General features: G+C 42.8%; 1 protein-coding gene across 1 annotated transcript in view; it reads left to right on the forward strand.

Moving 5' to 3' along the window:
• Nucleotides 1–14,965, forward strand: part of EPG5 (ectopic P-granules 5 autophagy tethering factor) — a 90,327-nt gene that overhangs the window by 34,344 nt on the left and 41,018 nt on the right. Inside the window, exons 17-19 of the mRNA XM_068108534.2 lie at nt 12,015–12,137; nt 12,328–12,566; nt 12,955–13,095. Of these exons, the coding sequence (XP_067964635.2) occupies nt 12,015–12,137; nt 12,328–12,566; nt 12,955–13,095 (503 nt within the window). The remainder of the gene's footprint in view (nt 1–12,014; nt 12,138–12,327; nt 12,567–12,954; nt 13,096–14,965) is intronic.

A 14,965-nucleotide genomic window follows, 5' to 3' on the forward strand; every position in this document is an offset into this window, starting at 1 on the left:
GGGGGGGAGGGGGGGAGAGGGGAGGGGAGAGAGGGAGGGGAGGGGGGAGTCAAGTCGGAAGTCATTGTCGTCAATTGAATGTCGCATTTATTTTTTATTCCCCTGTCAAATGGCATTGGTCCCGCATTCCGAACCCGGAAGTCGGAAGTCATTGTCGTCAAATAAATGTTTCACTCTCTGTCACATGCCGTTGGTCCCATGTCAATCGGATGAAGTTGAAAAATTAATGTTACGAAGTTTCTCTGGGACGTACTGATTCCGAATATGAAGTTGAAAAATTAACGTTCCGAAATACGCTGATGACGTCATAATTTTTAAACGCGACGTTTTTTAAATTTTAATGTGTGCTGTTGTTGCTCTGAGACGTACTGATTCCGAATATGCCTTTGGTTTTGCTCTGCGATGAGTAGTTCTCGAGTTATAAGAGGACAAACAAACAAACAAACAAACATACTTTACTGCTTTATATATACTAGGGCATGCCCGTACTATATATATATCTAAAATTATATCCCCCCCCTCTATTTACATGAAATGGTTTGGTCCAAAGCGAACGGCTTGCGAGTACGGTGACAATCCCCCCCCTCTATTTACATGAAATGGTTTGGTCCAAAGCGAACGGCTTGCGAGTACGGTGACAATCCCCCCCCTCTATTTACATGAAATGGTTTGGTCCAAAGCGAACGGCTTGCGGAGTTTGGTAAAGAAATCGCCATAGCGTGCACAAACGCGCAGGAAAGCGAAAGAATCGCAAAGTAGTTTTAATTAGTTTTAAAACATAGTTTAACGCCAACATAGTTTGCCAACGTGAAATAAATGAATACGCTCTCAAATGTGCCGTCCGAGGCAGAGTCTGTTCGCCACGTTCGGCACACGTGATAGCTCGCTGCTCTCTGATTGGTTGAATCGTTTTTTGGACATAGCTCGCTAACTACTTGTCCGATTAATATGAAACCTTGAAAAGGCACATCCTCGGGTCCCCAGCAATATACCTGGCAAGTTTAAAGTATATCGGACCCGTGGTTGTCGAGAAACAGCGGTCACAGACATACATACATACATACATACATACATACATACACACAGAGATTACTGGAATTATAGATATATATATATATATATATATATATATATATATATATATATATATATATATATATATATATATATATATATATATATATATATATATATATATATCTATAATTCCACTAATCTCTGTGTGTGTGTGTGTGTGTGTGTGTGTGTATGTCTGTGTGTGTGTTTGTTTGTCTGTGACCGCTGTTTCTCGACAACCACGGGTCCGATATACTTGCAACTTGCCAGGTATATTGCTGGGGACCCGAGGATGTGCCTTTTCAAGGTTTGAAATTAATCGGACAAGTAGTTACCGAGCTATGTCCAAAAAACGATTCAACCAATCAGAGAGCAGCGAGCTATCACGTGTGCCGAACGTGGCGAACAGACTCTGCCTCGGACGGCACATTTGAGAGCGTATTCATTTATTTCACGTTGGCAAACTATGTTGGCGTTAAACTATGTTTTAAAACTAATTAAAACTAATTTGCGATTCTTTCGCTTTCCTGCCCGTTTGTGCACGCAATGGCGATTTCTTTACCAAACTCCGCAAGCCGTTCGCTTTGGACCAAACCATTGCATGTAAATAGAGGGGGGGGGGGGATTGTCACCGTACTCGCAAGCCGTTCGCTTTGGACCAAACCATTTCATGTAAATAGAGGGGGGGGATTGTCACCGTACTCGCAAGCCGTTCGCTTTGGACCAAACCATTTCATGTAAATAGAGGGGGGGGATTGTCACCGTACTCGCAGGCCGTTCGCTTTGGACCAAACCATTTCATGTAAATAGAGGGGGGGGATATAATTTTAGATATATATATAGTACGGGCATGCCCTAGGACGTGCCCGTACGTGGGTGCCCGTTCCTTGCCAAAAAAAAAAAAAAACGCTACCCGTACGCTCTACCCCGCCCGTACGCCCGTAAACAAAAAAAACAACGCTCTTCGCTTCCGCCCTTCGCTCTGGGAGAAATAATGCGCATAAGAAATCGAGAAATTATTATTTTCTCCGGAAGAAATCGAATTACGAACCGTAATGGCGCACGCGCTCGGCTCGGCTCGCAACAACGCGTTCTGTGATTGGCTGCCGGAAGTGAAGTCTTCACTGTCCGGAAGGTCGCAAATCGCAGTTACGATGAATCGCAAATTAGTTTTAATTAGTTTTAAAACATAGTTTAACGCCAACATAGTTTGCCAACGTGAAATAAATGAATACGCTCTCAAATGTGCCGTCCGAGGCAGAGTCTGTTCGCCACGTTCGGCACACGTGATAGCTCGCTGCTCTCTGATTGGTTGAATCGTTTTTTGGACATAGCTCGGTAACTACTTGTCCGATTAATTTCAAACCTTGAAAAGGCACATCCTCGGGTCCCCAGCAATATACCTGGCAAGTTGCAAGTATATCGGACCCGTGGTTGTCGAGAAACAGCGGTCACAGACAAACAAACACACACACAGACATACACACACACACACACACACAGAGATTAGTGGAATTATAGATAGATATATACTGTATATACAGTAAATGAAATCCTCCAGCGAGTAACGTTTGAATCGTGATGATGCTTTGATCGAATGACTGACTGGACGCAACTGAGGTTATGGATCTACTGATGTGGGTGATCTACTGATGCAGGTGATCTACTGATGCAGGTGATCTACTGATGTGGGTGATTTACTGATGGAGGTGATCTCCTGATGTAGATCCATGACCGAGGTTAGGGATCTACTGATGCAGGTGATCTGTTGATGTAGGTAATCTACTGATGTCGGTGATCTATTGATGTAGGTGATCTACTGATGTGGGTGATCTACTGATGCAGATGATCTACTGATGTGGGTGATTTACTGATAGAGGTGATCTACTGATGTGGGTGATCTACTGATGGAGGTAATCTCCTGATGTAGATCCATGACCGAGGTTAGGGATCTACTGATGTGGGTGATCTACTGATGCAGATGATCAACTGATGTGGGTGATTTACTGATAGAGGTGATCTACTGATGTGGGTGATTTACTGATGGAGGTAATCTCCTGATGTAGATCCATGACCGAGGTTAGGGATCTATTGATGTAGGTGATCTACTGATGTGGGTGATCTACTGATGTGGGTGATGTACTGATGTGGGCATATGATGTGGGCACCTGATATATATATATATATATATATATATATACATATACATATACATATACATACACATACATACATACATACATATATATATATATTGAAACGCAAACGAAACTTACCACCTTTGAAACCTTTAAATATCAACAATAACACTGCGTGTAGTAAATGTGTGAACTTATTTGTGGACAATAGTGTCCTCACTGTCAGACAAAACGGTCACGGATGGTCACTTGAACCTTCAATGGTCACTTCATAGCACAGCTGTTGAACAGCCGTTTTGACTGTCAGTGATTAGCCAAGGGGTACGGGATGATTTTAATGAGCTGCACGTGATGTCTTGATATTGGCTTTAAAAAGGCCAGTGCAAAATGGGCATTTCAATCAACATGCCACGATTGTCAAGGGATCAACAGCAGCGTGCCCTGGGCATGCTGCAAGGCGGACTGAGCTACCGTGAGGTGGCACGTCGCCTTGGCTGTTCACACCAGACGATATCGGCCCTGGTGGACAGAGACACCCTCCACAACTCTGCAGATGACAGACCTCGATCAGGGAGGCCAAGAGTCACCACTGCAAGGCAGGACAGGCAGATGGTCCGAAGTCACCTGCGGGATCGATTCCGTCCAACAATTGCTAATTGAAACATTGGCATTTTATTGATGACATGTCAAGTTTTTGACCAAGATACACCATCTCATCAGTTTGTTCTACAGTACAGAACAGCACAGGGTGCAATGTCAGTCCCCTTTCAATAGCGTGTGTGGCCACCATTGTTTTGGATACAGGCAGTGCATCGTCGGCGTATACTGCCTACCAGTCTTTGGATGGATTGCTGCTGGATTCTGTCCCACTCAGTCCTCAATGTCTGAAGCAGCTCTGCCCGTGTCCTGGCCCTGCCAACTACGCGTCTCCCAAGCTCATCCCACAGGTGCTCTATGGGATTCAGGTCAGGGGAGAGCGCAGGCCACTGCATGGTGTTGATGTTCTCGCCTTGGAGAAATGCAGTGGTAAAGCGAGCAGCATGGGGACGAGCGTTGTCATGCTGAAAGGTTCTCAGTTCTGGGTGGTCTAGCAGGAATGGCAGCAGATGAGGTCGCAGGATGTTATCCACATACCGCTGGGCGTTAAGATTCCCATCCACAACCACCAGTGGCGTCCTGTACCGGCCTGATATGGCGGCGCACACCATCACACTTGGGCCAACCCCACCTGTTGGCTTGACGCACGCAACAATCGGCATATCGCTCGCCAGTTCTTCTCCAGACACGCTCACGCCCATCAGGACTGTCCACACAGAACCTTGACTCATCGCTGAAAGCGACCTCGTTCCACTGCGCCAAGGTCCACCGCTGATGCTGCTGGCACCATCTCTGCCGGTTGCGGCGATGGGCAGCCGTCATCACGGGGCCTCTGTATGGTCTTCTGGCAGTCAGACCATAGTCATGCAGTCGTCTTCGTGCAGTATCATTGGAGATCCGTGGGTTTGCACGCCCCGGAGTTTCTGCCGCAGTGCGGGATGCTGGATGGAATCGATCCCGCAGGTGACTTCGGACCATCTGCCTGTCCTGCCTTGCAGTGGTGACTCTTGGCCTCCCTGATCGAGGTCTGTCATCTGCAGAGTTGTGGAGGGTGTCTCTGTCCACCAGGGCCGATATCGTCTGGTGTGAACAGCCAAGGCGACGTGCCACCTCACGGTAGCTCAGTCCGCCTTGCAGCATGCCCAGGGCACGCTGCTGTTGATCCCTTGACAATCGTGGCATGTTGATTGAAATGCCCATTTTGCACTGGCCTTTTTAAAGCCAATATCAAGACATCACGTGCAGCTCATTAAAATCATCCCGTACCCCTTGGCTAATCACTGACAGTCAAAACGGCTGTTCAACAGCTGTGCTATGAAGTGACCATTGAAGTTTCAAGTGACCATCCGTGACCGTTTTGTCTGACAGTGAGGACACTATTGTCCACAAATAAGTTCACACATTTCCTACACGCAGTGTTATTGTTGATATTTAAAGGTTTCAAAGGTGGTAAGTTTCTTTTGCGTTTCAGTATATATATATATTATATATACAGTATGTATGTGTATATATATATATATATATATATTTTTTTTTTTTTTTTTTTTTTTTTTTTTTTTGAAACCTAAAATCTTCTCTGAAATGGCTGAACAGATCGAGGCGAAACTTTACAGGTACTAGTGGACCCGTAGGTCTATTGGACCAAATTTTCATTGGGCTTCACAACCATGTAGCATACCTACCTGCTGTACTGCTTAGAAAATCATCGTTTTTGTAATTAGAATGCCATGTCATGGAAGGACTTATTAAACTGCTCTATACACCTTAACATGGCGTGTGTTTAGAAACATGGGAACTCTTCCGGATTATTTGTAGTTAATTAGCCTAATCAACTCAGCAGATCATAACGACATTTTGGTGTATCACATTCCACATCAGAAAGCTGCTCCACAAAAAACATGCCACACACATGCGCACACACAACTCATCAATTTCTAGTGTATGGTTGACCTGCCATGTAGACGGTCGAAGAAGAAATACAGCATTGGCATCAATATCCTGAGGAGCTATTTGAATCAACCGGTCACGTCCGCCCCAACGCACAATTAAGGTTGAACGAAATATACCCACACCGGAAGAAACTAAGAAAGCTATTCAGGCACTTGTATAAGACTACCGGAGTTGATGATGTCACATAGGAAGATCTTGAAGCTGCGGCACAGGAACAAGAAGTATTTGAAACCCTGCACAAGGCAGTATGTAACATCTGGATCACTTGGAAGTGCCCACCGTCGATCAAGTCGGTGTATATTGCTTTGCACAAAAATAACAATAGAGGTCTGTGTGGCAATGACAGAACGCTTGCACTTATCCGCCATGCAAGTAAGATCATTCTCAATGTTTGTCAATGCAGACTGGAAAGAACTGCCAGCATCGAAGTGAGAGACACCCAATGTGGTTTGCACGTGGCAAGGGCTCAACTGATGGGATCTGCTTTCTGAAGGGTGTGGCTGAAGGTTACTACGCAGGCAAACGCCCTCTCCACCTGGTCTTTGTTGACTATAAGAAGGCATTTGACTCTGTCAACCGCACACTACTGTTTGTGAAACTGTGGGATCTTGATATAGAAGAGAATATGATGCGACTGTTTGAGGAAATCTACATCAACTCGAATGGTCAGCTTTGTTGAAAAGGCCGGATGACAGGCGAGTTTGAGACATCAGTCGGAGTATGACAAGGCTGTTCGTTGTCCCCTACACTCTTCAGGCTCTATACCGAGTGTCTCATGCAAGAGTTGTATGAGCGTACAGCACATCTAAGGGCACCAGACGTAAGTGCTATCTCCTTAAAGGAGATCACATACGCTGATGACCTGGTGATGATGGTGCTACGAAGGAAAATCTTTTTTAAATCCTCTCTAAAACCGCTGAACTGATTGATGCAAAACTTTACAGGCATACCACGTTATAAACTCAGAACATTTCATTCAGCACATCCAGCAGCTTGACATTCTCCCCCTCTAATACCCTCATCAGTTTCGACATAGAATCACTTTTTACCAGCATCCCTGTTCCACAGACATGTTCTATCATCAAACACCGTCTACAAAAAGACCACCCTTCAGCAACATATTGGTCTATCACCAGATCAAATTTATGACCTCCTGCTTATGTCTCTCAATTCTACATCTTTCAAATAGCGAGACTCGTTCTACCAACAAATGGAAGGAAGACGCAGCTATGGGTTCTCCACTCTTACCCATATTAGCAAACCTCTTCATGGAAGACTTTGAGTGCTCAGCCTGCCTCTTGACACCATTTCTACCAAAGCTCTGGCTATATTATGTCGATGACATCTTTGTTATATGGCAACAAGACAAGAGAGATATCAACACTTTTCTTCAGCACATTAACATTCGGCTCTGAAATGTTAAGTTCACCATGGAAGTCGAGCAACAACCATCGTCAATTTCTTTTCTTGACGTCCTCATTACCAAATCTCCAAATGGCAAGCCCTCTCACAAAGTATACAGGAAGCCAACTCACACTGACCACTACCTCAACTACTTATCTGTTGGGATCATGATGAACAAAACTACACTGGTCAATCAGCAATACACAATGAACAACCAATCAGCATCCCACAACAACCAGGCAATAGGGGGTGTGCAGTTCTTATAAACTTTGCATCCCATTTGTTCCAGTTACTTCCTCCTTTTGATGGGTGGAGCATGCTGCCCGAAACGTTGTGGCTGCTTTTCTTATTTTTCTTTTGGTTTGGAGTTATTTTTAAAGTACAAAGAATATGAATAGCTATTTTAAGAGCTAATACATGGTGCAGGCCATAAGCCCTTTACTTTATTTACAGACACAATCGACTAACCTTGTGGCATATATTGTGCTGACGATGACGTCTTCGGTCAAGTGGTGTGGCAGCCATTTTGGATAGAAAAACGAATCTTATCCGATCAATGCAAATCTATATACAGGGTGCTTCAAAACATGTGAACACTTCTGATATATAATCCCATATAAGTGTTAACATTTATTTGAAGCACCCTGGATGTGATCAACTACCCAATTTGAGTTAGGGTTTATATTTATGAAGTCATAGGTCATATATTTGGGCTGCCATATTAGAATGAAATAAATCCTTTAAAAATCAGCTTCTCCAAACCTGCTTAAGAGTTTGATGCAAAACTTTATATACAGTATATAATCTACTCATGCTATATAAAGTTTGATAACTAAAATATCATAAGTTATGTGGTCTGGCAGCCATATTACATAAAAGCAAAAACTTTAAAAAAAATTCTCTCCTATCAAGTTTGACATGAAGTGCCAGCTTGAAATGTTCTTGTTAATTAGTGTGCCATATCAACATTAAGTTTAACATTAAGTTTAATTATGACACCACATCAAAAAAATATTTCCAACAGACATGGAATTTTATTCCATCCATATAGGCTACATGCATGGCAACAACATTTTAAAGAAACATTTATCTCTCATAATCAGGATGTTGGAACCCATCTGTGGATCGGTCCCATCGGCCGATGGGTCTGACCCGTTTGCGGATCCGCAGATGGGCGACCCATCTGTGGATGCACGAGAAATGACAATGCAGACCCATCGGCCGATGGGTCTGCGCCATCTGCGGATGTGTTGTTCACCTTGAAGGAATGTGTATGCATCAATGGTGGATGAGTATGTTTATTTGAACCTAAAAATAAGCAATTGATGTCATAAATGTTTATAAAGCAGTCCGTGACATGTGGTTTGTCGATAACCGTTTGTCGATAAGATAAAAATAAGATAATGTCGCTCCATTTAAAAACGCTGGTCTACTTCGCTGGTGGCACTGGCAGACGCAGCTCTCCATTGTATATATAGCAATTCCTGGCATGCCTTAATCACCCCAAAGCTAAAGATGAAGGTGTGGCTTCGTAATCGGGGCATTGTCAATTATATAAACACAATAACGCATTATGTGATTCTATGAGGCCCTCAGTGTGATAATATGAGGCCCTATGTGATTCTATGAGGCCCTCAGCGATGGTCTGACCCGTTTGCGGATCCACAGATGGGTCGCCCATCTGCGGATCTGCAAACGGGTCAGACCCATCGGCCGATGGGACCGATCCACAGATGGGTTCCAACAAGGACATTGTAATGATCATTTTATCATTGTAAAATTTGTCCCCAATGAGGTTACAAATTATATGCATGGACCCCATTTCAAAACACTGCTTTCAGTAACTCATTTACAAAGTATTGCATTGGAAACAAATGTCAAAAATCTTTGATTTCATCTTTCATCTTTCATCAATCATCTTTGATTATTATTCCAGTAAAATAATTTGGAATTGGAATGGTGACTCTGCTCTGATCCATCTACCTCATCACCTTGTACCAGTGCACCATCACACCGGAATACTGTTATAGTGCAACACGCACAACAGCCAATGGCTGTTCAAGAGGTGATTTGGCATGCAGCGGAGAGGGCACTGCTTTCGGCAGTGTGCCAATGATTACGCTGCCGCGTGCCAATAGTGGCACGCGTGCCTAAGGTTGCCGACCCCTGAGTCCTGTCTAGCCTAGACCAATCAATGCAAAACTTCATGTATATCATCAAGTACCCATGGGGATAAAAGTTTGATAACTAAAACATCATCGGTTAAGTGGTTTCAGAGACTAACTTTTTAAAGGTTTTCCTTCAATCCAATATGGCTGTCAAACCATGTGACTTGTGTCATCATTGTTATGCAAATGTTTACCACATAGGTGGTTGATGATATGTTTGAAGTTTCGCATCAATCGGTGAAATGGTTCCAGAGAAAAATATTTTTGAACGTTCTCCTTCAATCCAATATGGCTGCGAAGCCACGTGAACTATGGCATCATACTTTTCAAACTTTATTTCTCGTGGATCGCAGTTTTGGAAGTGCCCACATGCACCACATAGAAATCACTGCTCGCAGTTATAAGTGGCAGTTCTTGGGATCGACTGGGCAAGAGAGATATAGTTTGAGAAAAATTATGTAATAAGATGGCATCGTCGTTAGAACAGGGGTTGTGGAAAGACAGCGGCATGGCACGGCATGTCATTGGAATGGGCGGTGTGGGGTGGCATTGTCGTAGGATGGCATAGTCGTTGGAATGGGTGTCATTCGGTACCCGTCATAACTACTCGCAGTTATAATTGGCATCTCCAGTTGATTTCATTATTGATTATTATTATTGGTTCAGCGAAAAGTGGGGCTAAGCAATTGTTTCACTTCTGTCTGTCTGTCCTTCTGTCTACAAACATCTGTTTATGATCAAGGAACAACTTAATTTCAATTATCGATATAAATATTTTCAAGGTGTTTTATGTGTTTGCACGTAACCCAAACCTTCCTCCTCTCCCCCTCCCCCATTTCCCTCCCATGTGCAGCGACGGCTAGCTATATATTAATTTTTAAAGAAGAATGGGAACATGAGTCGAAAAACAAACCTGTAATTTAGCAGCACTTTGGCTCTACATTATTCCTGATCGCACTTGTACAAAGAGGAGCGCATAATTATTTTCTCTGTCTGCCTGGCAGCCAAACAAAATTGACTGGAGAGTTAATAGAACACGATACCCTATGCAGTGTTCAAGTATATGCAGGAGGGCCTTGCCATTCATTGGGGATACATTCTTGAAAATCCCTGTTAACTGAGTACTAAGGAAACTTAGTTTTTTGGGATGTCATAAAGGACACAGACAACAGGCACGAATAACTAATATCACATGTTAAATCAGGTGTCGCATCAACTTCCGGAAACTTCTGAAACTTAAACTGTAAACTTCCAGAATTTTTTCCTACGATCTTTAAAATCTTTATTTTACTTAAATTAAATTATGTACTTGAACATTAGGACACAAATCGCCATTTTAGCACTTTAAAGCCCCTTCCGTTTAGCAGTATTTTGACAATTTTACAGTATTTTACATCATCACGACCAATCAAATTTGCCCCTTGTAAAATCCTCCCATGTCCTTGTTTCCCAAAGCAGCATGGGGTAATGTGTTATATGAACTCTCTAGTTATTACCCTCGCCAGAGGAGAGGGTATTGTATTTGAGTCTTGTTTGTCTGTCTGTTTGTTTGTCCACACAGAATGATCTTCTGTGCAACCGTTGGTTCGATTGACAGGAAATTTTCACCACAAGATGCACCTCCTCCTGTGGAATTTTCAAAGGATAATTATGACATCATAGGTCACATGGTACAGGCGCCATCTTGGAAAAAAACGAAAAACTTTGCACCTCTATATCTCTGAAAGCGCTGCATAGAAAAAATTGAGACACCGCTCATTGTAAAGAACTCTCCATGGGGAATAACATATTAATGATGTCATAATTCGACAAGTACAAAACTTCATCCAACCAAGATGAAATTTATTGAGCGTCGTGAATGGATAAATTGGTGGAGAAAAAATAATAATGACCATCGGTCACATGGTTCGGCCGCCATATTTGTTTTAACACAAAAGCCTTAAAAAGAACTAAAACATGTCCTGGCGAGGGTCTGCAATCTCTGATTGCTCTTTCTTGTTGTTGTTGTTGTTGTTGTTGTTGTTGTTGTTGTTGTTGTTATGGAGTATAAATTGTTAAGTGCTGTGAAAGTACATGCTTTACAGTTCAGCCTATATCTGTTAAGTAGAGTCCTGCCACTTTTGATGGACAATTATATTATAAGTTAAACTCTTTTACAAGCCAAACTCTACAAGCCAGTTTAAGTGCTATTATGGGCAAATTCAAAACACAGGTCAAACTGTATACTGTAGTGTGAATTGTAGAATTGTTTTTGATATCCAATTTATTTTTAGGAATGCCATGTTGGGTCATGCTTGCGCATGCTGAAAGGTAATGGGCACCCATTTTTGAGTTGGGGGATGATGGTGTAAGGGGGCAGTCTCGGTATAGCAAATTTTCGATGAAAGTTCTCAGAACTTGTTTGTTGTAATGACACATCTCAATATTGGCTTTTGGAGAAATTGCTTGTGCTATTATCTTGTCTCTCAGAAAGTTACATCTCATCTAATACAACTGAGTTTGTTTGAATGTTGCTCGACTGGCAATTTCTAGTACTCCAGGGTGCCACATAAAATCTCACTTTTGGATTTATATAAATTACGTCGTACTGTTCGCCTTTTGCACGATATTCCCAGTAAACCAAGCATACCTTTAATAATTTTATTATTATTATTATTATTATTTTCTAATTACTTTTCTTCAATTCTTTCTGCCAATTTAGAAAGCAACGCTGGTGCTGGATTGTGCCACCCACATCGAGGTTGCCTTGCTGCTGATCGAGGCATACCAGCATGCCCTTTTGGGCAAGCCTTATGTTGGTCTTGTCAATGAGGGAATCAAGCAGGTATGCTGTCTATACACAGATTGCATGATTTTAAGCAATCAAATATAAAGAATGTTTGACCTGTTATAAATTCCTACTTTGGTATTGCTGTAACCTTTTTACCTTTTGAATTTAAACGGACAACTTTGCAGATGTATGTGGTGAATTTATCTTTGGGATATTAGCCTCGCTGAGCTATCCACCATGACAGGTTTCTTACCTTGGGAGCCTTATCCGCTCCACAGCGAGCCCGGAGCAACTTTTCCACAGCTGGGCCTGGGGTCTGGCATTCAAGCTCAGGCCTCAAGTGTTGGGTCCTCGGTCTTGTACCACAAACTTTGGCCCAGACCTTAAGTCCGATGTGGAACTCCATCATCTACTGACAGCTGTGGAGGCGAAAATTCCTCTCGGGTGCTTTCTGGCCTTCGCAATCACCTCGATTGGCTACAGGTTGTTCCTACCTTATGTTGTTAATCTCTTGGCATAGTTTAAAATTACTTCCTCACCAAAAGATGTGTAAAAGTGAATAAATAAAATAATTGCACCAAATCATCACACACAATTTGATTTCGCTTTGATTGTTTGACGTGTGGCTTTAGACTTTCAGGACCATTTAATTTTTCAACCTTTACTCCAATGAGAACATTCACAGTTAGAAACTAGAACGGCACTCGGTAGAGTGCATACCTCCACTAGGCTGAACAGTTAACGTTTTGTACAATAACTTGTCATTCACACAGTTTTCTGATGATTTAGAATCAGAAGATTTCCATCCTTCCTTTGCTCTTACTTCTGCTGGTGAGCTGCATGAACCCAACCCTCTTTTGCTTTCCCACAGTGTCGATAAGTTCTGCTCTGACGGAATCCCACTCCTCGCCTTGCTCGTGGAGACTCGAAATAAAAAGGCAGCCATCCTAGTCCTGGCGCAGACACTGCCTCTCTTCTATTCCTGCCCTTCATACCTCCTAAAGAATCAAAGGTTCAGTGCTTTCTATAAACTGCATTGAAAATAAATACACAACACAACAACAGGCATTTTAAGGCCATTTTCCCTGCTAGAGCGGGGGTTAGCCTTGCGGGCCCCATGACAATCTTCTTCATTTTGCCCTATTTTCTGCATTTTATTTTGCCCTTGTTAACCCCCTTGCCCGCATTTCTTCTTCCACCACCTTTAGCCAAGTCTTTCTCGGTCTTCCCCGTCCTCTACTTCCTTCTACATTCATTTCCATCACTCTTCTCAACCAGTCACTTTCATCCTTCCTCAACACATGACCAAACCATCTCAACCTATTTCTCTTCACAGCATCAATCACAGGCTCTATTCCCATCATCTTTCGAAATTCATCATTTGTCTTCCTCTCTCCCAACGATACTCCACACATCCACCGAACCATTCGCATTTCCACCCTTTCCAGCCCTCGTTGCTGCTCTACGTTCATTACCCATGTCTCGCTCCCATAAATCATAACACTTCTCACACATGCATTGAAAATAAATTATATATATAGCATAGCGGTACACCCGTGCGGGGACCCTGTGTCGATACATATTAAAAATTCGATATATCATTTCATTTTTCACAGTCGCTAACATAGTTTTCGACTCGGTTGAAAAAAAATGGGAAGAAAATCCGATGAAAGTTGCCGTTTATAGAACGAAATGAATTCTCAAAGGCCTGTAACTTCAAGGCCATTGAGTCTCTCTCACGCCTTTATCTCCAATCTAACTCACCATATGATTTCATTTTTATCGATGGTTTTGGACTCGGTGTCAGCAATAATTGAGAACATTCCACACACGCGGGAAAATGCAGAGATATATTTTTAAAAATCGCGTCATGGTGTATCATACACCGCCCAACATGACACCGACGGCAACGTGTCGATATATATTAAAAATTCGCTTTTGCTTCCGTTAAGATATATTACTTTTTCGTTTGATGACAGTCGTCACAAAAACGTCAACAATGATGCCGACATATATTTCTTCGTTTTTATTTCATTCAACATTATTAGCCGGAAGTAAAATATGTTTCAGGAAATTACCGAGAGATATTTCTTCGTTTTTTTAAATTAGTTATGTGCGCATACACTTTAAATAGGTTTATTTGAAATCTTTAATTTTCCACAATATAATTTACTTGCCATTTATCATTTGATGATTACGAGACAAATTCCTCTTGAGGATCGTGACAATTCATGCGCTGCGTGGAAACTTCTATTTCCAAAATGAATGAGACGATCGATGAAGAACGCAGACTTGAACAGGATGTAGCAAGAAAACGAATGAGACGGGCGAACGAGTCCATCGACGAACGTCAATGCAAACTTGCGGGGTCACCCATGGGAATCCCACGGGCATGGATGTGTGTGACATTTCGACATATTGAGTTTAGATGCTGCACATTCATTTTTACAAAATGGTTACTGGCAAGTCATCAGATCCAGAAATGGTGTAATGAACACAATTTATTTACGCGCAAGCACGAAAGCAAGACAGGCCGATTTCCGATTCCGACGGGCCGACGGGCGAGACGGGCCGATTTGGAGCAAGAAAAAGAACGAGACGGGAGAAAAACGAGAGAAACGAGACGGGGAAAGCCGATTGGAGAGGCGAGTGAGGAGCGATTGGAGAGGCGAGTGAGGAGCGATTGGAGGGGAGTGTGAGGCGCGATTGGAGAGGAGTGTGAGGCACGATTGGAGAGGAGTGTGAAGCGCGATTGGAGAGGTGTGTGAGGCGCGATTGGAGAGGAGTGTGAGGCGCGATTGGAGAGGAGTGTGAGGCGCGATTGGAGAGGAGTGTGAGGCGTGATTGGAGAGGAGTGTGAGGCGTGATTGGAGAGGAGTGTG

Source organism: Myxine glutinosa, chromosome 2 (genome assembly GCF_964187855.1).
Source record: "Myxine glutinosa chromosome 2, kmMyxGlut1.1, whole genome shotgun sequence".
Classification (NCBI taxonomy): Eukaryota; Metazoa; Chordata; class Myxini; order Myxiniformes; family Myxinidae; genus Myxine; species Myxine glutinosa.